The sequence below is a fragment of the Cololabis saira genome, chromosome 16 (assembly GCF_033807715.1).
Source record: "Cololabis saira isolate AMF1-May2022 chromosome 16, fColSai1.1, whole genome shotgun sequence".
In the NCBI taxonomy this organism is placed as follows: Eukaryota; Metazoa; Chordata; class Actinopteri; order Beloniformes; family Belonidae; genus Cololabis; species Cololabis saira.
In genome coordinates, this window is record NC_084602.1 from 39,415,734 (window position 1) to 39,439,360 (window position 23,627).

Sequence of the window (23,627 nt, forward strand, 5' to 3'; positions counted from 1 at the left end):
AACAATATTAAAATAATAAAAAGCTTGCAATATTCCATTTGATTTGTAATGAATCCAGAATGTATGACATTTTTGTTTTTGTAATTGCATTACAGAAAATAAAGAACTTTATCACAATATTCTAATTTTCTGAGACAGTCCTGTGTATATATATATATATATATATATATATATATATATATATATATATATATATTATATATGCCTCTACCATGCATTTGTTATTATTGACGGGTTTTCAAGTTAAATGGCATGTTGTGATACTGTCATTCTGTAACAATGACACATTTGGGATGGGGAGATGTTTGAGGGCAGGGGAGCCTCCAAATAACATTTCTCTTAGGGCCCCAATTTGGTCAGGGGCCGCCCTGTCTACAACACATGGAAGAAAGGAAGAGTTGCAGGTGGAAGGGGCTTCGCCTTTTCATCTTATCCCATCCAATCAGCTGCTCTGCTGGTGATCACATGACCTATAATAGTACCACAGCATCTGTACTTGTGGTATTTGACACCCCCCCGCAGCAGTACTGTGAGGTTTTTGTGCAGACTTCCATGAATCTGCATCACCGTGTGTCTGACTGCACAGAAATACAGGCCTTGATCTGCCGGCGTCAGATCCTTCACCGTTAACGTCCCGCTGGAAACGTGAGGCCTGGTGACCGAGAACTTTCCGTTCCTGAATTCTGCTTCAAAGTCAGGTTTGGTGTTTTCAACAGTGTACACCATCTGTTTCATGGCTTCTCCAGGCAGCTGTCTGTACCAGTACATCTGGTAATAGAGGCTTCCCTTGGTGTGTCTGCAGTCCATCGTTGCATCGTCACCGAGGAGTTTCCACACCACGGAGGTCTGGGTGACATCACTGCCGTCAGTCAGACCTGGAGGGACGACAGAACCGGTGAATAGACCCTGAGTACTATTTATCAGAGTATTCAGCGTCAGACATGAACGAGTTTAACGTGAACTTGTATTTCTAAACACTTGAACTGAAAATGACCTGGAGTCCACAGCAGAAAGATGGTCAGCGAGAGGAGTTCTTGTTTGAAGACGATCTCCATCTTCTCATCTTCCGTTTGACTAAATGCTGTTCAACTCTGAATTAGAAAAAGGAGGGAGGAGAAGTTGCAGGTGGGAGTGACGCTGCGTAAAAGTTCAAGAAGAGATGGAGCATCAGGCCTTTAACACCGAGGACCAGATCTCAACCTCCGATGGAGAGAAAGATGCTCACAAAGACCAGTTTCAATGATGTGCTCATGCTGTCAGAAGGTGGAAGTTCACTCTTGGATGGACAATGACTCGTTCAAGGATTAAAAATATTTCACCATTCAGCAGTTTTTTTTGTGATCAACTGTTTTTTTTTATTATTTTGTTGATGCATACAATTAAATCGAACAATTATGGACACAATTGTATAGCAAAAACCTTTAAATGACCTGTTACCCCCACCCACCCTGTAGCGATCCAACAAGACAGCAATAACACAACAACATGACAAAACAAGCAAGACAAGAAAAAAATTGATAAATACTCAGTCAATATTCAGTTCTTTCAGTTTTTCAATGGCATGTGTCCCTATTTTTAATGTCCTGGTCCCGCACCAGGAATTCTTGCCACTGAAAGTTCCATATGTTGAATGTCCATAAACAGATGAAACCAGTGACATGTTGGTAGATGATGCAGTGTTTTCCATCCAAGAGCAAGCATCTTTTTAGGCTGTTAATCCTGCCAGGTACGGAACTTTTTCTTTGTAATGTAAATTTAACTTAGAGTCATCATTAATCAGGAGCCTTTCCAGTGACGTTGGATATATATAAACGGCCAAATTGCCAAAACATGTGAAGGAATGATCGTGTGGTGTTACTTGACCAAAAACTGCAAAGAGGAGAATTGATTTAGTTCATTTCATGTTGTTTTTTTGGTTACGTTATATGCAGAAAGTTAAAATAAACTGGTGATTAGGATTTTCTGAGGTAAGTTTTAAGTTGGTGAAAATGTGTTTCCAGGGTAATTCATCACAGATTATATCAGTCTCCCAACGTGACTGAAAAGTAAGGTTTTTATATGTCGACTTGAGGAGTAATTCATACAATGATGAAGTTAAACCTCTGGATTTATTGGCCTTCACAATTACCAAGTGGAAAGGCAATGAGTCCAGTTTTCTGTTTCTCATTTTCTCATATTTTCTGTTAAGTCCTGGTTGAGCTGCTGTCTGACTCACAGACGAGACATTTAGACTCCTGAACAGCTGCATTCAAACGGATAAAAGAAGGTTTTTAATGACTTCTGGGGAATCTGCAGCACAGAAATACATGTCGCCGTCGTCCAGTTTCAGTTCAGAAGCTGAGGCTGGACTTCTTCCTGCCATCTCCATCAACGCTGACACACATTTTCTTTAGGAAACGTGAACTTTCTATGAAATTAAATTAAGACATTGGGTCACTGAACTGTGACCCAACAATGCAACAGAATCACATCATCTGCAAAAAGATACAATCAGACACCATCTGCCCCTGACTAACAAGGCCATTAATGTTCAAAATAAAGATTTGGTGGTGTGATACTGTATATGTACCGCCTCAAATTCAATCATGATCATCTCCTGTAACCAGTACTGGAGTTGAGGGGGATGAGGGGGGATGGCATCCCCCCCTGAAATAAAAACGGTCCAAATCATCCCCCCCTGAAATAAAAACGGTCCAAATCATCCCCCCTGTAAAACTGCCATCCCCCCTTTCCATCCCTTATGTCATTTCATCAATGAATGTGGTTTTACTGCTATTTCAACATTTAGAGTCATCACCAGAAAAATAACTTATTTTCACCTGTTTCAAGTACATTTTCACTTCAAATAAGTAGGAAAATCTGCCAGTGGAACAAGATTTATCTTCTCATTACAAGCAAAAAAAATATTTTTCCACTGGCAGATTTTTCTACTTATTTCAAGTGAAAATCTACTTGAAACAGGTGAAAATGGTTGTTTTTTCCACTGATAAGTCTTGTTTTAAGTGTAATGAGATTTTTTTTACTAAAATGAGACATTTTAACTAGAAATAAGACAAATATTCTTGTTAAGATTGTGAGTTTTTGCAGTGATCCATGTTACTTATCCTGTGAAGGACAGAGTCATATTGATAAGTTCAGAAAAGTGTTTTTTATTGTTGTGTTTTGATGTATTTGATGTAAGCCCAGTGGATATTTAAAGCTTACAGAAGGCTGCATTTAACTGCTGCTATGTCATTCCTGCAGTATTTCTGCAGGTGTTTTGGTCAGTGCTATTATTTGTAATATATTATATTATTTGTAATCACCACAAATTATCTGTCCCCATATGATAAAATCCACCATCCCCCCTGATTTGTTTTACAACTCGAGTACTGCCTGTAACGTGAGTGAGTCTGACTTCTCTGCATCTTCTAAACCTCCTCTGCTCCTTTTTAAAGCTGCTGGTTGGAGTATTTATGGAGCTGCAGCACCACCTACTGGACAAATATTCCTCCTCATCCTCAACCACATGGTCTGGTTGCAGGTGCAGAGGGCTGTGAGGAGGTTTTTGTACTGAGGAGCTCTGAGATGTTTCACTGTGGAGACTAGCAGCACAGAAGTAAACTGCACTGTCATCTACTGAAACAGCAGAAATAGAAAGGTTTGAATGTGTCCTCCCATCCCCGGTGAAGCTGATCTTTCCTTTCACGTCTTCTTCTGGATTGGGGGAATTCACATTCAGATATCCGAGGAACTTCAGAGCTCCGCGTTTGTCCTGTTTGTACCAAAGGATGCGATCAAAACCAGACACGCTGTGTGAACAGTAGATCTCACTGAGGACGGATTCCCCCGGGCTCTTACAGACGGAGGGAGGTGATTGGAGGACGTTGTAGACGTTACAGGCTCCTGTGGAGGGAAGAAAGACATCTCTGGTGTCAGGAAGCAGCAGGATGACGTGTGTGTTTGGTTCCTCTGTTTGGAAAACTCACCGTTATTCAGGAGCAGAATAAGACACAGCCTGAAGATCATGGTGAACGTCTTCGTCTTGCTCGTCTTCATCACTGTTATAACGTGTTTGGCTCCTCCCAGATGTGACGTCATCAGGGAAAAACATTTGATCACATTTGTAACTGATGTGCAGGAAGAGTTTGTGCACTGGTCATTTACTTAGATGTGTTTCCCTCTGGAGGTTTAAAACGTTCACAGAAACTCAACAAACATGACTTTATTCTTCTTCAGTATTGTTTTTAAATAAAATGGTGTAAATGTAGAAATTGTTTGGGGACCCCGTTTATTTTTTTTTTTTTACTAATGGAGGTGAATTTGAAAAATCATTTAGAAATCTTCTCCATCTCCATCCAGGATCTCCATCCTCTTTATCTTCTCCTCTCTATCCTCTCCTCTCCATCCTTTCTAGTCTAGTCTAGTTCTAGTCACTCTTTGAGCAAAAAGTTACAATTATCTCTCTCATTGAGAGGTATTGCACTAGAACAAGTCAACAACGTAAAACTTTTGGGCCTAACACTAGATCAAAAACTGGCTTGGACCACACATATTGATAACTTAGTGGTTAAAATGGGCAGAGCCGTGTCTGTGATCAAGCGCTGTTCCCACTTTTTGAATGTTCATTCTATGAGGCAGATTACTAACTCTTTGGTACTATCTCACTTGGACTATTGCTCTATGGTCTGGTCATGCGCTGCTAAGAAACATATTCATAAACTTCAGCTTGTGCAAAACAGATCTGCACGTATGGTCCTTGGCTGTCCGTTCAGAGCCAATGTTAATAAAATGCACAACAAGCTCAACTGGTTGAAAGTAGAAGACAGGCTGTCATCCAATCAGCTCATTTTCTTTCGTAAAATGTGTATTACATCTAAGCCCTGATGTTTATATTCTAAGATGTGCCACGCTGATGAAGTTCATGATCATTACACAAGGCAGGTAACCATGGGTATTTTTGTACTACCAGCTGCAAGATCATGCTCTATGCAAAAAACTGTTCTATATCTACTAGAGTTTTGATTTCATAACATGTAGAATTCTCGTTTTGTTTTGATCTCATGGATACCATGTTTAATTTTAATCTGTCTTGACTTCTAAACATGTTCTAATCAATAGTCTAAACCAAGCTCTGATTGTGTGTTATCTTTAATTGTACCTATGTGATGATTTCCAGAACAGTGTTCTTGTAACATCTGACATTGTTTTATTTTGATTTTATTTTCAATGTTTTGTGCATGTACATTATTTTATTGTTTTGTGCATGTACGGAGTAGGATGGGGTTGTGTGGTGGGAGGTGGATGGGTGGGTCGGGATTTTGGAGTGCTTAGTATAGTCCAAGCTCATTCAGTTTAGCTCTATTCACGTAGTAATGTACGAATTTTATATATGTTACATTTATATGTTTTTTATGTGTAGACCCCAGGAAGACTAGCTGTTACCATGGGTGACAGCTAATGGGGATCTTAATAAACAACAATAAACAATCCTCTCATCTCCATCCTCTCATCTCCATCCTCTCCTCTCCATCCTCTCATCTCCATCCTCTCCTCTCCATCCTCTCATCTCCGTCGTCCATCCAGGTCTGACTGACGGCAGTGATGTCACCCAGACCTCCATGGTGTGGAAACTCCTCGGTGACGATGCAGCGATGGACTGCAGACACACCAAGGGAAGCCTCTATTACCAGATGTTCTGGTACAGACAGCTGCCTGGAGAAGCCATGAGATCACCAGCAGAGCAGCTGACTGGATGGAATAAGATAAAAAGGTGAAGCCCCTTCCTCCTGCAACTCTTCTGTCTTTCATGTGGTGTAGATTCTGTAAAGTTGCACCAAGGTTTGTGTTTCCATCCAGGTTTTTGATATTTTAATTATCTCCAGCAGGGGGCAGTATGTCTGTAGTTTACACATGTAGTTTAGATAAACAAGGCATTGAAGCCCCGCCCACCTAGAAACTGTTTCCTGATGGATGAATACGTCCACAGATGTGTACAAGGTGTGTACAAGGCAGCAATAAGAAATTGTTTGATTTGAGTCATGAAACGCTACATGATCATCACCGTCTTCTACACAACCTTTGACTTCTTCCAGGTTTCAGGTAAACAACCAAATGTTGTTTTCAAGCTGAGCTTCATCTTCATCTTCATCCATGACATGGTTGTATTTTCTAATGTGTCTTAGTTGATGCCGTTTCCACAGGTTCCTCCCTCAGTGACAAAGTCCAACAGAATCCAGCTGAGATGTTCCTAAAATCTGGAGAAACCGCCGACATCCACTGTTCACACAGTATTGACAGCTATAATGTAATACTGTGGTACAAACAATCAGACGGACGCCTGCAGTTCCTCGGATACATTGTTGGAACCAGTCCGTTTCCAGAAAGTGGAGTGAAAGTGAAGATTGCAGGAAATGCAAATAAAGGAAAAACCTGCACGTTAACAATTGAAGAAGTCAGCAGTGCAGTTTACTTCTGCGCTGCTAGTCTCCACAGTGAAACATCTCATAGCTCCTCAATACAAAAACCTCCTCACAGCCCTTCTGCACCTGCAACCAAACCAGGATGTGGTCTCTGATTACAATCAGGACTGGAATGGGAGGTTGTGACTGGAGAGTGGTGCCTTTAACCCCACCCCACCAAGCTGTTGGAGGGATGACTCACAGATAGTTGGAGGTCATCAGTATAACTGCTGATACACTAACAAACTTTACTTTATTGTGTAACATCAGTAAATGTTTAGAGAAATGCTCATTTTTGTGCTTCACTTGGCTTTTAAATTCTTGCAGGTTTCAGGTAAAAACCTCAGAAGGATCCAAACATTGATTTCACAGCTGGAAGCTGCACTTCTAGATTTCAGAAGACAAGTCTATTTCCAGGTTTCTGAATTTGGCCAATTTTGTGTTTATGTTAATCTTTTTTCCACAGGTTCCTCTCTCAGTGACAAAGTCCACCAGAATCCAGCTGTGATGTTCCTAAAATCTGGGGAAACCGCCGACATCCACTGTTCACATAGTATCGACAGCTACTACCAAATCCTCTGGTACAAACAATCATACGGACGCCTGCAGCTCCTCGGATACATGTGGGAGCTTTCTGCAAGTCTAGAAAACGGAGTGAAAGTGAAGATCACAGGAGAAGCAAATAAAGGAAAAACCTGCACGTTAACGATTGAAGAAGTCAGCAGTGCAGTTTACTTCTGTGCTGCTAGTCTCCACAGTGAAACTTCTCAGAGCTCCTCAATACAAAAACCTCCTCACAGCCCTTCTGCACCTGCAACCAAACCAGGATGTGGTCTCTGATTACAATCAGGACTGGAATGGGAGGTTCTGACTGGAGAGTGGTGCCTTTAACCCCACCTGCTTTAGCTCTCAGACCAAACATCCATCCATCAAGGACAGCATGGAGACCGGGACTCTGACTGGGAAAGACTTGCAGCCTGACAGAGATGTGAGAAGTGGGAACAGCTGAACAAGAACTGCTCGTCATTTCACGTGTTGGACACGTGGAGGGATATTTGTCCAGTAGGTGGTGGTGGAGCTCCAGAAATACTCCAAGTAGCAGGTTTAAAAAGGAAAGGAGGGGGTTTAGAAGATGCTGAATAGAGATGTCAGACAGATTCAAGTTACAGGACAACAGAAATAACTTCAGAAATCCTCTCCGAACTTTACATAAAATGAATATAATTCTTCAGCAGTGTTTTAAATAAAAGTAAAACCACACTGATTTCAAATTCAGTTTTTCATCATTAAATCTTTCATATGAAATATTCTCCACACCTCCAAATGTCCTCGCTGAAGAGTTTGGAGTCTCCAGTTTTGCTGCCCCCGACCTCCACAAGGCAACTACCGAGTCTTACCCCACCTTCAAATCTCTACTTTTTTTTAAGGTTTATTGAATTAGTCTACTCCGATAGCTATACACATAAGGTATTTCTAGTCTTTTTCTGTTTATGATGTCATTTTCATTGATTTCAATGACATTCTGATACATCTGATCTCATCGTCTGTCGCTAACGCCTCTGTGAGGTTAATTAAGCTTTAAACTTGTTTTTGTCCTTCTGAACTGTCACATGCTTTGTTAACAGATGTCCCAATGCCACTTCCTGATCTACTCAGGGTTTTGGACTGTTTTGGTGACATCTGTCTACTGTAGTGTCATGTTTTCGATCACACGTTATCACTTCCACCCATTGTTTACTGTTCACTGTCCAAATATGGTCAGTTCCTGTCAAGATTCTCAATAAAAGCATTTTCTGGGAGGAGAATACTTTGGGAAGCATTTGCTGTCAGGGGCTCTGCCCCTGTTGCTGCCCCTGTTGCTGTTGCTGTGCTCTCCCCCTTCTGCAGAAGTACGTTAAAAAACCATTCCAAAGCAGTCTCTGTGTCTTTCCTCGTTACTATGTAATGTTGACATCACAGGCTCCCTGCTCGACCCCCTGCAGTTTGCTTACCGGGCAAACAGGTCGGTGGATGATGCAGTCAACATCGGACTGCATCACATCCTGCATCATCTCGACACCCCAGGGACTTATGCGAGGATCCTGTTTGTGGACTTCAGCTCGCCGTTCAACACGATCGCACCCGCAATCCTCCACCAGAAGCTCACCCAGCTCACCGTGCCTGCCCCCACCTGTCAGTGGATTACCAGCTTCCTGAGTGACAGGAGGCAGCAGGTGAGGCTGGGGAGCACCACATCCAGCACCCGCACCATCAGCACTGGCGCCCCCCAGGGCTGCGTCCTCTCACCACTGCTCTTCTCCCTCTACACCAACGACTGCACCTCAGGGGACTCGTCTGTGAAGCTCCTGAAGTACGCGGACGACACCACCGTCATCGGCCTGATCCGGGAAGACAAAAAACCCAAAAAACCTGTTACCCCTGGTGGCTACATTGAGACATGGGAAGTCTCATGTCTCAAACAGGAGGGAGGCAGGGTATAGTACACAAAGTATTCAAGTATTCAAATACCTACTTTAAAAGTTTTTGTCACACCATTGGTGTAGTGCATGGTCGGCCGCTCCAGCTCCCTCTATGGGAAGAGGACACATGGCAAGAGAAAGCCGAAGAAGAGATCCACTCTCGATGTGGATGAGTAAATCGTTTGCTGGGAAAGATGTTCAAAGTTCTTGTAAGCTGCCGCTTTCTCCTCTCTCTCCTACGCAGGAATTGCTGAAACCAGGTGACCGGATCCTGATTCGAGTGGTGAGACGAAAAACATGGTCATCACCCCGTTGGGACAGCGCCTTTGTTGTCCAGATTGCGACCCCGACAGCAGTAAAGGTGGCTGAACGATCTACGTGGGTTCACCAGTCACAGTGCAAGCTAGTAGAAAACTTTCCAGACCCTGAGTAGGCTGGAAGTCGAACGGTATCCAAACCTTTGTCCGCTGAAGAACTCACCTGACGCCGACGAACTTATGTAATGTTGATATAGACCTAACAGCCTCAACGTTTTGATCCTTTCAAATTCTCTCTTATTCTAACTATTCCTCTTTTACAAACGTAGATTTTCACTCCAGCAGGTGGAGACAGACCTCAACAATTGTAATGAATCAACACAGTTGTTGTCCTTCCTTGTTAGCTGCAGCAGCGATTCAGACGTCTCTGAGACTCCTGCTCTGACAACGACACCATCAAAGGTTTCATCTGCTGGTGGAACAAACAGGACCTGAAATGGGAGCTGGATGCAGAACCTCAAACTCTAAATCCTTCAACATCACATTAATCATCTGCATGTTAATGTTCTTGTATTTTCCAGGAAATAAAAGTAAGGGACAAAGACTTTGGAGGAAGATCAAGGCAAGTTAACATTTCCTACTGTTAAAACTCTCTCTGCTTCTCCACAGGCGCCTCTGACACCAAACGGGTCGACCAAACTCCTCCTGCCATCTTCAAGAGAATTGGTGAATCTGTGGACAGTGAGATCAAATGTTCACATAAAATACAAGATTATCAAGTCATTCTGTGGTACAAACAGGACAAACACGGAGCTCTGAATCTGCTGGGATATCTTAACATGGAATTTCAATATCCTGAAGAAGATGTGAAGGGAAAAATCAGCTTCGATGGAGATGGTCAAAAGCAGTCTAGCCTCACAGTTTCTAACCTGAAACTGAATGACACTACCGTGTATTTCTGTGCTGCTAAACTACACAGTGCTGCAGATTCCCTCAATGTCTCTACAAAAACCTCAATTTATCTGTTTGACTGGCAGACGAGACCTGCAGACTCCTGAACAGCTGCAGCAGACACCAGCTACACCGAGACTCTGAAGACTCTGTCAACAGTTTTCACCTCTTCTGATAAAACGGGACAGATGATTGAAGTAAAACTTGACTATGTGATGTACTTTAATAGCACCATTTCTGGTAACAGGCTGAGAACAAAGACCAGATGTGAAATGTTAAATTACCTTTTGCTGATTTTGGTAAATCATTTGATCATCTGTTCTTCAGAACAGACGAGGATCTGCTATGGTGTTCCTCAGGGTTCACTGCTAGGGCCAATCTTGTTCAGGTAATACATGCAGTCCTTGTGAAATTTAATCCAGAATCATAGCATCAATGTCCAGTGCTATGCTTTATTTTAATGTATTATTATCATGTATCGTATCGTATCGTGAGATCATCATATTGCTACAGCCCTAATCAGGGCTGCTATAACTTTCAGTTACTTTAAATCACGGTTAAAACCTTTTTATCTACTGCTTCATTTCAGTAATCTCCCCTTGCTCAGGGCAACCTATGACACCTTGCCATGCCCCAGAAACCTCCACCAGTGGTTTGGCAAGGAAGAGAGTTTTCCCCTCTGCTGTGCACCCAACGCCAGCCTACAGCATCTACTGTCGGGCTGTAAGGTTGTGCTGGGGCAGGGGTGCTACAGACGGCAGCACGACCAAGTCCTCAGGTTCGTATGGCCAGGAGAAGGAAACAGAGTCACCTGCCGACAAGGCCCCCGGAGCCTTCTTTCTCAGGCAAGGGACTGGAGCATGAGGGCTGACATTGGCAAACAGCTACAGTTCCCCCGCGAGATCTCCACCACATCGCTCCGGCCAGACATCGTCCTCTGGTCTGCTGCAACCAAGTCTGTTGTGTTCGTAGAGCTCACCATCCGCTGGGAGGAGGGAGTCCTAGCTGCCGACGAGCGGAAAGCAATCAAATATGCTGACTTGGCTGCCGAGTGCAGAGAGGCAGGCCGGTCTGCTGCTATCTACCCGGTGGAGGTCGGCTGTCGGGGCTTTGTCGGTACTGCAACAACGAAGCTGCTACGTGAGTTGGGAACAACAGGAGCTGAGCTCCGAATGGAAACCAAGACCCTTGATGAGGAAGCGGAGAAAGGAAGTTTCTGGCTGTGGCTGAGGAGAAGGGATCAGATCTGGGGCTCTAAGCAATAGGATAGGTCAGCGGCGGGGGGGGCAGGGAGACGTCCCTGCTACCGCTCTGCCACCAGGAGGTTTTCCGGGGTTAAAGCGAGCGAATCTCCGATGAGCGGTGGTCCCCGGCTGATGACCCTGCAGCTGACCTAGGGCGCTGTAGTGACATATTTTTAATCCTTGAATGAGTCATTCTCCATCCAAAAGTGAACTTTTCTTCCACCTTCAGAGTTTACGTGACGACAGCATCAACACGTCATTGAAACTGGTCTTTGTGAGCATCTTTCTCTCCATCAGAGGTTCAGATCTGGTCCTCGGTGGAGAAGACCTGCAGGGGGACCAACAGCTTCCTGATGCTCCATTTCTTCTTGAACATTTAGACAGCGACACTCCCACCTGCAACTTCTCCTCCCTCCTTTTTCTAATTCAGAGTTGAACAGCATTTAGTCAAACGGAAGATGAGAAGATGGAGATCGTCCTCAAACAAGAACTCCTCATGCTGACCATCTTCCTGCTGTGGACTCCAGGTCATTTTCAGTTCAACTGTTTAGAAATACAAGTTCACGTTAAACTCGTTCATGTCTGACGCTGAATACTCTGATAAATAGTACTCAGGGTCTGTTCACAGGTTCTGTCGTACATCCAGGTCTGACTGACGGCAGTGGTGTCACCCAGACCTCCGTGGTGTGGAAACTCCTCGGTGACGATGCAACGATGGACTGCAGACACACCAAGGGAAGTCTCTATTACCAGATGTACTGGTACAGACAGCTGCCTGGAGAAGCCATGAAACAGATAGTTTGTACTGTTGAAAACACCAAACCTGACTTTGAAGCAGAATTCAGGAACGGAAAGTTCTCAGTCACCAGGCCTCACGTTTCCAGCGGGACGTTAACGGTGAAGGATCTGACGCCGGCAGATCAAGGCCTGTATTTCTGTGCAGTCAGACACACGGTGATGCAGATTCATGGAAGTCTGCACAAAAACCTCACAGTACTGCTGCGGGGGGGTGTCAAATACCACAAGTACAGATGCTGTGGTGCTATCATAGGTCATGTGATCATCAGTAGAGCAGCTGACTGGATGGAATAAGATGAAAAGGCCAAGCCTTTTCCATCTGCAACCCTTCCTTTCTTCCATGTGTTGTAAATTGTGTAATGTTGGACCCAGGTTTGTGTTTCCATCCAGGTATTTGTTGTTTTAATTATCTCCAGCAGGGGGCAGTATGTATGTCTATAACATATATAAATAATAAACAAGCCATTGAAGCCCCGCCCACCTAGAAACTGTTTCCTGATGGATAAATACGTCCACAGATGTGTACAAGGTGTGTACAAGGCAGCAATAAGAAATTGTTTGATTTGAGTCATGAAACTCTACACGATCATCACCGTCTTCTACACAACCTTTGACTTCATCCAGGTCTCAGGTAAACAACAGAATGTTGTTTTCAAGCTGAGCTTCGTCTTAATTTCCATCCTTGACAGCTTCTTGGTTGTATTTTGTAATGTGTCTTAGTTGATGCCGTTTCCACAGGTTCCTCTCTCAGTGACAAAGTCCACCAGAATCCATCTGAGATGTTTGTAAAATCTGGAGAAACCACCGACATCAACTGTTCACACAGTATTGACAACTACGACCGAATCCTCTGGTACCAACAATCAGATGGAAGCCTGCAGGTCCTCGGATACATGTGCGTGGTTTCTATAAAGAAGATCACAGGAGATGCAAATAAAGGAAAAACCTGCACGTAAACGATTGAAGAAGTCAGCAGTGCAGTTTACTTCTGTGCTGCTAGTCTCCACAGTGAAACATCTCAGAGCTCCTCAATACAAAAACCTCCTCACAGCCCTTCTGCACCTGCAACCAAACCAGGATGTGGTCTCTGATTACAATCAGGACTGGAATGGGAGGTCCTGACTGGAGAGCAATTCCTTGTTGTCCCCAACTTCCTGACCTGCAGGTTCTCCTTACCAGAGGACGCTGGGGGACAATCATCAGTGTTCCCACTCATTATGGGACGACATTAGGGAGAGAACTGTGAGATGCAGGTTCAGGAAGACTGTTGGGATTTGTGAGCAGCAGCATCATTTCATGCCATGACAGGGAACCATATACAGTATGAGATGTTGATACAACTGATGGAGACACACAAGAGGAGTTGCACTGTGTCATTGCAGATGTAGAGAACATGTACAAAGTAGAGATTATGGGATGTCCTTCAGGAGTCTGAAGAGCCAGAGAAGGACAGTAAATTGGTGCAGGACATGTATAAATACAGCATGACAGCAGTCGGGTGAGAGGAGGAGTAACCGACGGGTTTCAAGTGGAAGTGGGACCGCATTAATCGCATCCATATAACAGCCATCCTGTAGCAACTGTGATATTGCAGCAAGTAAAAATACATGCATACCAAGGAAAGAGAAGCCAGTGATTTCAAATTTTCTCTTTTTCTAACTATTCCTCTTTTACAAACATAGATTTTCACTCCAGCAGGTGGAGACAGACCTCAACAATTGTAATGAATCAACACAGTTGTTGTTCTTCCTTGTTAGCTGCAGCAGCGATGCAGACGTCTCTGAGACTCCTGCTCTGACAACGACACCATCAAAGGTTTCATCTGCTGGTGGAACAAACAGGACCTGAAATGGGAGCTGGATGCAGAGCCTCAAACTCCAACTCCTTCAACATCACATTCATCATCTGCATGTTAATGTTCTTGTATTTCCCAGTAAATAAAGGTAAGGAACAAAGATTCTGGAGGAAGATCAAGGCAAGTTAACATTTCCTACTCTTAAAACTCTCTCTGCTGCTCCACAGGCGCCTCTGACACCAAACGAGTCAACCAAACACCTCCTGCCATCTTCAAGAGAGATGGTGAATCTGTGGACAGTGAGATCAAATGTTCACATGAAATACAAGGTTATCAAGTCATTCTGTGGTACAAACAGGACAAACTTGGTGCTCTGAAGTTGCTGGGAAATCTGAACGTGAAATTTCAAAATCCCGAAGAAGACGTGAAAGGAAAAATCAGTTTTGACGGAGATGGTGAAAAGCAGTCCAGCCTCACAGTTTCTGACCTGAAAATGAACGACAGTGCCGTGTATTTCTGTGCTGCTAGTCAACACAGTGCTGCAGATTCCCTCAAAGTCTCTACAAAAACCTCAATTTATCTGTTTGACTGGCAGACGAAATCTTCAGACTCCTGAACACCTGCAGCAGACACCAGCTACACCGACACTCTGAAGACTCTGTCAATAGTTTTCACCTCTATGATAAAACGGGACAGATGATTGAAGTAAAACTTGCTGACGTAATGTACTTTAATAGTACCATCTCTGGTACCAGGCTGAGAAAAAAGACCAGATGTGAGATATTAAGTTACCTGTGCCGGTTTTGGTAAATCATTTCATCATCTGGGGCCTCATCTATAAAGCTTGCTTGCGCAGAAAAAGCGCCTGAAAGTTGCGGAAGCCGCCATCTACGCAAATTCTCGGATCTAAAAAGAAAAAACTAACCGAAAAATCTGCTTTATCTTTACGGCAACTAGGACCCTCCCGTAAGAATTTACTTAAGACACGGGGAACTGGGGACGCAGGCTGTGAGGTGGTGAAATGAAGCCAGATTCATGTCATACTCTTAATAATGTCATCACATATCACAACATATATCAGACTTATAATAAAATAGCGCTGATCCTGTTCCTCTTTGTGTGAAGCTCAGCGTCAGCTAGGATTCTGGTGCTGCTGCTGCAGCCGCAGTGACAGGCCGGGAACCTCCGTCACCCACCGCTTTAGGACAGAACAAATGAGGGGCTGCGTTTAGGGAGCCCCACGGAGCCCCTAAAGGGACTCAGATTTTTTTCCATATATAAAATGAGTTTTACTCGCGCGTGAAACCTTTACGTGCGGGTGTAAGCCTAAATTAGGGTCCCGCGTTAAAACGACGCAGAGCCTACGGCGTAGGGTACGCGGCGACGCGCACCTACGCCGTAGGCTCTGCGTTGGTGACGCAGAACCATAAACCCGCCCTGAGCAGCTCTGAGGGGAGACGGGAGAGGAGGAGGGGGGGCGGGGGGTGAAGCGGGGCTGCGGGCCCGTTTTCGTATCGCTTTCATACAGTGTCTTGTTAATTTGCAATTTAAAGGAGCTGTATGTAAGAGCAATAATAAAACGAATCATAAAATGACCCCGATATGTCAACAGACATTTAAAAATCATTTTCATTTCAAATACTTATGTCACTGACAACAGCACTCAAGCCAGGATATTCCAGTTTAAAAAGAGGAGTTGCAGCCCTCAACTGATGTTTATGTTGAAGCTCCACCCTCCACCTATCTCCCAATCACCAAGTCAGTATTGTTTCTGAAGCTCCACCCTCCACCTATCTCCCAATCACCAAGTCAGTATTGTTTCTGAAGCTCCACCCTCCACCTATCTCCCAATCATGAAGTCAGTATTGTTTCGGCATCCGGGTTGCCAACTCGGCTCTAATTATCGCAGCCATGGCAGCCTACGTTCCTGCTGCATTCTGCAGCCTACCTGGCAACCTCTGGTCGGGGGGAGGAGGGGGAGGGTACACGCCGCTCAACAATATTTTGAAAGTGACTGCAGTACCAGTTTTGGCCATTTCTTACAGACGGCTCCTTTAAAGTTGAGCCTACCGTTAGTTTTTAAACTGTAAAAAGTAAGGGGAAAAAAACATGATTTTGAAAAGACGGGGGGACGTGTGTCCCTCTGTTGCGCCGGGGGACTCACGGCGTTTAGCGCAGCAACGGCGTGCTGCCACTCACTCGCTTTATTTTATTGTATGCTATTTATATACTTATTCTAACTTTTACTGTGACCACCAAATAATGTGGTTTTCCTGTCCTCCATATCATCCACAACATCTTGATCTAAGTCTCCGTGAAAGTCAGTGTCACGGTGGCTGGACACCCTCTAATTCATTCTGACGCCAAACAGGCTGCAGGAAGCCACTGCGCATGCTCAGTGGACTCACCCATATGCATTTATGGTAAAATGTGGGCGTGTAGAGGGCGGGATATGAGGCAGATTCAGCTGCGCAGACTTCCAGCTGGTCTGTGATTCATAAAGGAACATTGCATGCAAGTCTGCGTGCACATGGTTTTATTGATACGGATTTTTTTTTGCGCCCGGCTTTTTCGGCTTTTGAGTGTACGTGCACTTTTAGTATGACTCCTACGCAGGCCATTTTAAATGAGGCCCCTGTTCTTTACAACAGAAGAGGGTCTGTTATGGTGTTCCTCAGAGTTCAGTGCTAGAGCCAATCTTGTTCAGTTTATACATGCAGGCCTTGGGAAGTATAATCCAGAATCACGGCATGAATTTTCATTGCTATGCAGATGATACTCAGCTCTATATGTCTATGAAGCCAGAAGAAACAGAACTGTTAGCTAAATTTCAGGCATGTCTTAGGGACATCAAGGAGTGGATGTCCACTAACGTTTTGCATATAACCTCTGATAAAACAGAGTTTATTAGTTTTTGGTCCAAAACACCTCAGGAAGGGATTAGATAGTGTTGCAATGGCCTCCAGTGTTACTGTAAGAATCATTGGAGTCATTTTTATCAAGAATTGTGGTTTAAACATCATATTAATCAGGTTTGTGAAGCAGTGTTTTTCTATCTCCAAAATATCGCAAAGATTAAGAACATCATCTCCAAGAAATCCAAAAAATAAACCAAAAAGAATCCCATTCAAAAATCTGTGTTCATAGTGTGTTAGGGCCAGTATTCATAGCTGCAGCTGCAGGACCAGACTAGAGCAGTTGGTCTGAAACAGAGCTTCATCCTAGATATGCTGCTATAGAGCTACGCTGCAGGGGGAAACCGTCTGCAGGCCAGAGCTTCAGGAGCTGCATGCTGACCTGCAGTCCCCCCCTCTGATCATCCCACTGCTGCTTCCACCTGTACAGTATGTATAGATGTCTGTTGGATACCTGCTGAAATTGTGACCTGCAGTTCCTCCCCCTATAACCACCTTGATGTCTGTTGTCTACATTACATAATTATCCCTGTAGTTCACCAGTTAGCCATTGTGTCTGTGTCTCTCATTTCTCTGTTCTTCCTTCTCTCTATCTGATCTCCCTTTTCCTGCTCTGCCCAGCTGGTCGTCGGCAGGAGGGTCCCTCCATAAGATCCATGTCCAAGCTTTATAAATAAGTAAAATAAAACTGAATTGAAAAAAGAAAAACCCATCAAGACTCCACCCACCTAAACACCACTTCCTGGTACAGAAGTATGTGCAAAAATGACAAGTGATTAATCCTTAGACCTGAATACAAAACAGCACCAACAAAGATGGTTTTAAGTTTAATCATGAAACTCTACATGATCATGGTGGTTTTCACCATAATCTCAGACTTCAGAAAGGTCTCAGGTAAACAACCAAATGTATTTTAATTTTCTACCAGCTTCTATTCATCCTTGTTATTTTGGGGAATTTCTTTATTCCGGAGTGCACTTTATTGTTGTTGATGCCGTTTCCACAGGTTCCTCTCTCAGTGACAAAGTCCACCAGAATCCAGCTGAGATGTTCATAACATCTGGAGAAACCGCCGACATCCACTGTTCACACAGTATTGACAACTACAACCGAATCCTCTGGTACAAACAATCAGATGGACGCGTGCAGATCCTTGGATATATGTCTGGGACCAGTCAGTTTCCGGAGAACGGAGTGAAAGTGAAGATCACAGGAGAAGCAAATAAAGGAAAAACCTGCACGTTAACGATTGAAGAAGTCGGCAGTGCAGTTTACTTCTGTGCTGCTAGTCTCCACAGTGAAACTTCTCAGAGCTCCTCAATACAAAAACCTCCTCACAGCCCTTCTGCACCTGCAACCAAACCAGGATGTGGTCTCTGATTACAATCAGGACTGGAATGGGAGGTTCTGACTGGAGAGTGGTGCCTTTAACCCCACCTGCTTTGGCTCTCAGACCAACTATTCCTCTTTTACAAACGTAGATTTTCACTCCAGCAGGTGGAGACAGACCTCAACAATTGTAATGAATCAACACAGTTGTTGTTCTTCCTTGTTAGCTGCAGCAGCGATGCAGACGTCTCTGAGACTCCTGCTCTGACAACGACACCATCAAAGGTTTCATCTGCTGGTGGAACAAACAGGACCTGAAATGGGAGCTGGATGCAGAGCCTCAAACTCCAACTCCTTCAACATCACATGCATCCTCTGCATGTTATTGTTCTTGTATTTCCCAGGAAATAGAAGTAAGGAACCAAGACTATGGAGGAAGATCAAGGCAAGTTAACATTTCCTACTCTTAAAACTCTCTCTGCTGCTCCACAGGCGCCTCTGACACCAAACGGGTCGACCAAACTCCTCCTGCCATCTTCAAGAGAGATGGTGAATCTGTGGACAGTGAGATCAAATGTTCACATGAAATACAATACTATGAATTCATTCTGTGGTACAAACAGGACAAACTCGGAGCTCTGAAGCTGCTGGGATATCTGAACATGGAATTTCAAAATCCTGAAGAAGATGTGAAGGGAAAAATCAGCTTTGACGGAGATGGCAGGAAGAAGTCCAGCCTCACAGTTTCTGACCTGAAACTGAACGACAGTGCCGTGTATTTCTGTGCTGCTAGACGACACAGTGCTACAGATTCCCTCAAAGTCTTTACAAAAACCTCAATTTATCTGTTTGACTGGCAGACGAGGCCTTCAGACTCCTGAACACCTGCAGCAGACACCAGCTACACCGACACTCTGAAGACTCTGTCAACAGTTTTCACCTCTATGTTAAAACGGGACAGATGATTGAAGTAAAACTTGCTGATGTGATGTACTTTAATAGTACCATCTCTGGTACCAGGATGAGAAAAAAACAGATGTGAGATATTAAGTTACCTGTGCTGATTTTGGTAAATCATTTGATCATCTGTTCTTTAGATCAGAAGAGGGTCTGCTATGGTGTTCTTAGGGTTCAGTGCTAGAGCCAATCTTGTTCAGGTTACACATGCAGCCCTTTGGAAGTATAATCCAGAATCACAGCATAAATGTTCATTGCTATGCTGATGATATGCATCTCTATTTGTCTATGAAGCCAGAAGAAACAGAATTGTACCACACAATACCACAAGTACACATGTGATCACCAGTAGAGGAGCTGGAAGGATGGAATAACATGAAAAGGTGAATCCCCACCCTCCTGCAACTCTTAATTTCTTCCGTGTGTTGTAGATGGTTGTGGCATTGTGGAGGAGCTGCAGCCACTCAGGCTGATTAGGGCACAGGTGGGCCCAATCAGCCTCTCCACCCTGCCAGCCTTCATAAGGCATGGCTGCACAGCAGCAAGGGCTCTCCTGTGAAGCTGCCGTGAAGGTGCTTGTGCACGCGTGTGGGTGGATTGCTAATAAAAGGGATTCTGCACGAAACTCTGTGTCTCTCCATCCTTCGGTCGGGCCCCCGTGGCACTCGCCCTGTTACACTGGCACCCAACGTGGGGCCTCAAAGGATGGACGAGAGAGGCACGGAGCGGGCCCTGGAGGCGCTCGCCCAGGCCATGGCGGACCTGACAGCCGCGTTCCGCGACCAGGGCGAGCGGCAGCTCGCCGCAATGGAAGCGCTCGTGGCTGCGGGGCGACCCAGCCCTGCGCCCCGCTTGAGGGTCGCCGCAGCAGCGCGGGAGGAGATGGCGGCGCCGCAGCTGAGAGGCCGGGAGGCAGAAGCTGCGGGCCACCAAGCGATGGCTCCCGAGGCGGCGGGACCCGCGGAGCGACCCATCCCTGCACCCCGTCTGAGGTTCACCGCGGCAGCGCTGGTGGCGCCGCAGCTGAGAGGCCGTGAGGCAGAAGCTGCGGGCCGCCAGGCGACGGCTCCTGGGGCGGGGGCGGAGGCGGAGACGGAGACGGAGGCGGAGTTGGCTGGGGAGGCGGCTGCGGAGGCGCAGCCACCCGCGACGGCGGGTCCTGCGGAGACTGGGCCGGACCAGCGGCCAGAGCAGTGTGTGGTGGAAGAGGCGGTCCTGGAGGCGGACCGGCAGCTGGCCGCACCGTTTGGCCCGGGGCCGCCATGGTCCCGGCCCCGGCAGCGTCTTCCACGGCGGGCCGACGCCGGGGGCGACCCCCACGACCGTACCGCAGGTCAGGCCGACGCCGGGGACGACCCCCCGACCAGGAAGGCCCGGGGGGTTCCGGGCTTCCTCTCCCGCTCCGAGGGGGCGGGGCGGGGGGGGGAGTAGGCTCGGCCGGACGGACCCCGGCTCGAGGTTGGCGTTGGGGGTGTGTGGCATGGTGGAGGAGCTGCAGCCACTCAGGCTGATTAGGGCACAGGTGGGCCCAATCAGCCTCTCCACCCTGCCAGCCTTCATAAGGCATGGCTGCACAGCAGCAAGGGCTCTCCTGTGAAGCTGCCGTGAAGGTGCTTGTGCACGCGTGTGGGTGGATTGCTAATAAAAGGGATTCTGCACGAAACTCCGTGTCTCTCCATCCTTCGGTCGGGCCCCCGTGGCACTCGCCCTGCCACAATGGTGTAACGTTCGACCAGGGTTTGTGTTTCCATCCACGTATTTGTTATTTTAATCATCTCCAGCAGGGGGCAGTATATCTGTAGTTTACACATGTAGTTCAGATAAACAAGGTATTAATGTCCCGCCCACCTAGAAACTGTTTCCTGATGAATAAATATGTCCACAGATGAAAAGTGAGTAATCAGTAGATGTGTGTACAAGGCAGAGATAAAAACATCGTGTTTGATTGGAGTCATGAAACTCTACACCATCATCACCGTCTTCTACACAACCTTTGACTTCATCCAGGTTTCAGGTAAACAACCAAATGTTGTTTTCAAGCTGAGCTTCGTCTTCATCTCCATCGTTGAAAGTATCTTGTTTGTATTTTGCAATGTGTCTTAGTTGATGCCGTTTCCACAGGTTCCTCTCTCAGTGACAAAGTCCACCAGAATCCAGCTGAGATGTTCCTAAAATCTGGAGAAACCGCCGACATCAACTGTTCACACAGTATCGACAGCTATAATGTAATACTGTGGTACAAACAATCAGACGAACGCCTGCAGTTCCTCGGATACATGCTTGGGACCAGTCCGTTTCCAGAAAACGGAGTGAAAGTGAAGATCGCAGGAGATGCAAATAAAGGAAAAACCTGCACGTTAACGATTGAAGAAGTCAGCAGTGCAGTTTACTTCTGTGCTGCTAGTCTCCACAGTGAAACATCTCAGAGCTCCTCAATACAAAAACCTCCTCACAGCCCTTCTGCACCTGTAACCAAACCAGGATGTGGTCTCTGATTACAATCAGGACTGGAATGGGAGGTTCTGACTGGAGAGTGGGGCCTTTAACCCCACCTGCTTTGGCTCTCAGACCAACTATTCCTCTTTCACAAACGTAGATTATCCCTCCAGCAGGTGGAGACAAACCTCAACAATTTTGATTAATCAACACAGTTGTTGTTCTTCCTTGTTAGCTGCAGAAGCGATGCAGACGTCTCTGAGACTCCTGCTCTGACAACGACACCATCAAAGGTTTCATCTGCTGGTGGAACAAACAGGACCTGAAATGGGAGCTGGATGCAGAACCTCAAACTCCAACTCCTTCAACATCACATTCATCAGCTGCATGTTAATGTTCTTGTATTTCCCAGTAAATAGAAGTAAGGAAGAAAGATTCTGGAGGAAGATCAGGGCAAGTTAACATTTCCTACTCTTAAAACTCTCTCTGCTTCTCCACAGGCGCCTCTGACACCAAACGGGTCGACCAAACTCCTCCTGCCATCTTCAAGAGAGATGGTGAATCTGTGGACAGTGAGATCAAATGTTCACATGAAATACAAGGTTATCAAGTCATTCTATGGTACAAACAGGACAAACATGGAGCTCTGAAGCTGCTGGGATATCTGAACGTGAAATTTCAAAGTCCTGAAGAAGATGTGAAGGGAAAAATCAGCTTTGACGGAGATGGTCAAAAACAGTCCAGCCTCACAGTTTCTAACCTGAAACTGAACGACAGTGCCGTGTATTTCTGTGCTGCTAGTCGACACAGTGCTGCAGATTCCCTCAAAGTCTCTACAAAAACCTCAGTTTATCTGTTTGACTGTCAGACAAAACCTTCAGACTCCTGAACACCTGCAGCAGACACCAGCTACACCGACACTCTGAAAACTCTGTCAACAGTTTTCACCTCTTCTGATAAAACACGACAGATGATTGAAGTAAAACTTGCTGATGTTATGTACATTTTACTAGTACCATCTCTGGTACCAGGATGAGGAAAAAGACCAGATGTGAGATATTAAGTTACCTGTGCCGGTTTTGGTAAATCATTTGATCATCTGTTCTGAAGAACAGGCGAGGATCTGCTATGGTGTTCCTCAGGGTTCAGTGCTAGAGCCAATCTTGTTCCGTTTATACATGTAGGCCTTGGGAAGTTTAATCCAGAATCACAGCATGAATGTTCATTGCTATGCAGATGATACACAGCTCTATATGTCTATGAAGCCAGAAGAAACAGAACTGTTAGCTAAACTTCAGGCATGTCTTAGGGACATCAATGACTGGATGTCCACTAATGTTTGCATATACTGTAACCTCTGATAAAACAGAGTTTATTAGTTTTTGGTCCCAAATACCTCAGGAAGGGATTAGATAGTGTTGCAATGGCCTCCAGTGATACTGTAAGAATCCTTGGTGTAATTTTGATCAAGAATTGTGGTTTAAACATCATATTAATCAGGTTTGTGAAGCAGCGTTTTTCCATCTCCGTCTTGTGAAGCAGTGTTTTTCTATCTCCATAATATCGCAAAGATTAGGTACATCATCTCCAAAAAATCCAAAAAATAAACAAAAAAAAATTCCCATTCAAAAATCTGTTTTCATAGTGTGTTAGGGCCAGTATTCATAGCTGCAGCTACAGGACCAGACTAGAGCAGCTGGTCTGAAACAGAGCTTCATCCTAGATATGCTGCTATAGAGTTACGCTGCAGGGGGACACCAACATGATCCACTGGGTGGTGCCCCTCACCCCTCCTTCTCTTTCCTTTCTTCAGACCAACCCTCTGTTATGAATTAGAAGTATCTTATCACCATCATTGTTCTCCATTGTTCTTGTAGTTTATTGTGCTGGTCTGCCCCCCCTTTTTCTCTACTGTGCATGTCTGCAGGCCAGAGCTTCAGGAGCTGCATGCTGACCTGCAGTCCCCCCCTCTGATCATCCCACCTGTACTGTATGTATAGATGTATGTTGGATTCCTGCTGAAATCCTGACCTGCACTTCCTCCCC

General features: G+C 45.2%; 1 protein-coding gene and 3 gene segments (V, D, J or C); 2 read left to right on the top strand and 2 right to left on the bottom strand.

Annotated features, from left to right (window-relative positions):
- Positions 1 to 339: 339 nt before the first annotated feature.
- LOC133462208 (T cell receptor beta variable 29-1-like) lies at positions 340 to 1,055 on the bottom strand. The segment is given in 3 exon segments: positions 340 to 372; positions 529 to 875; positions 995 to 1,055. Coding segments are annotated over 3 exon segments (441 nt in total).
- A 1,378-nt stretch (positions 1,056 to 2,433) lies between these two features.
- On the bottom strand, positions 2,434 to 4,038 carry LOC133462209 (immunoglobulin lambda variable 2-18-like). The segment is given in 3 exon segments: positions 2,434 to 2,441; positions 3,478 to 3,885; positions 3,969 to 4,038. Coding segments are annotated over 3 exon segments (486 nt in total).
- An 8,681-nt stretch (positions 4,039 to 12,719) lies between these two features.
- LOC133462210 (uncharacterized) lies at positions 12,720 to 19,069 on the top strand. Its single transcript, XM_061743343.1, has 4 exons — positions 12,720 to 12,780; positions 12,888 to 13,101; positions 13,965 to 14,092; positions 18,681 to 19,069. Exons 1-4 carry the CDS (start codon positions 12,720 to 12,722, stop codon positions 19,067 to 19,069), a joined length of 792 nt encoding a protein of 263 aa, XP_061599327.1.
- A 1,990-nt stretch (positions 19,070 to 21,059) lies between these two features.
- On the top strand, positions 21,060 to 21,640 carry LOC133462211 (T cell receptor alpha variable 36/delta variable 7-like). The segment is given in 2 exon segments: positions 21,060 to 21,159; positions 21,267 to 21,640. Coding segments are annotated over 2 exon segments (435 nt in total).
- Positions 21,641 to 23,627: the final 1,987 nt, after the last annotated feature.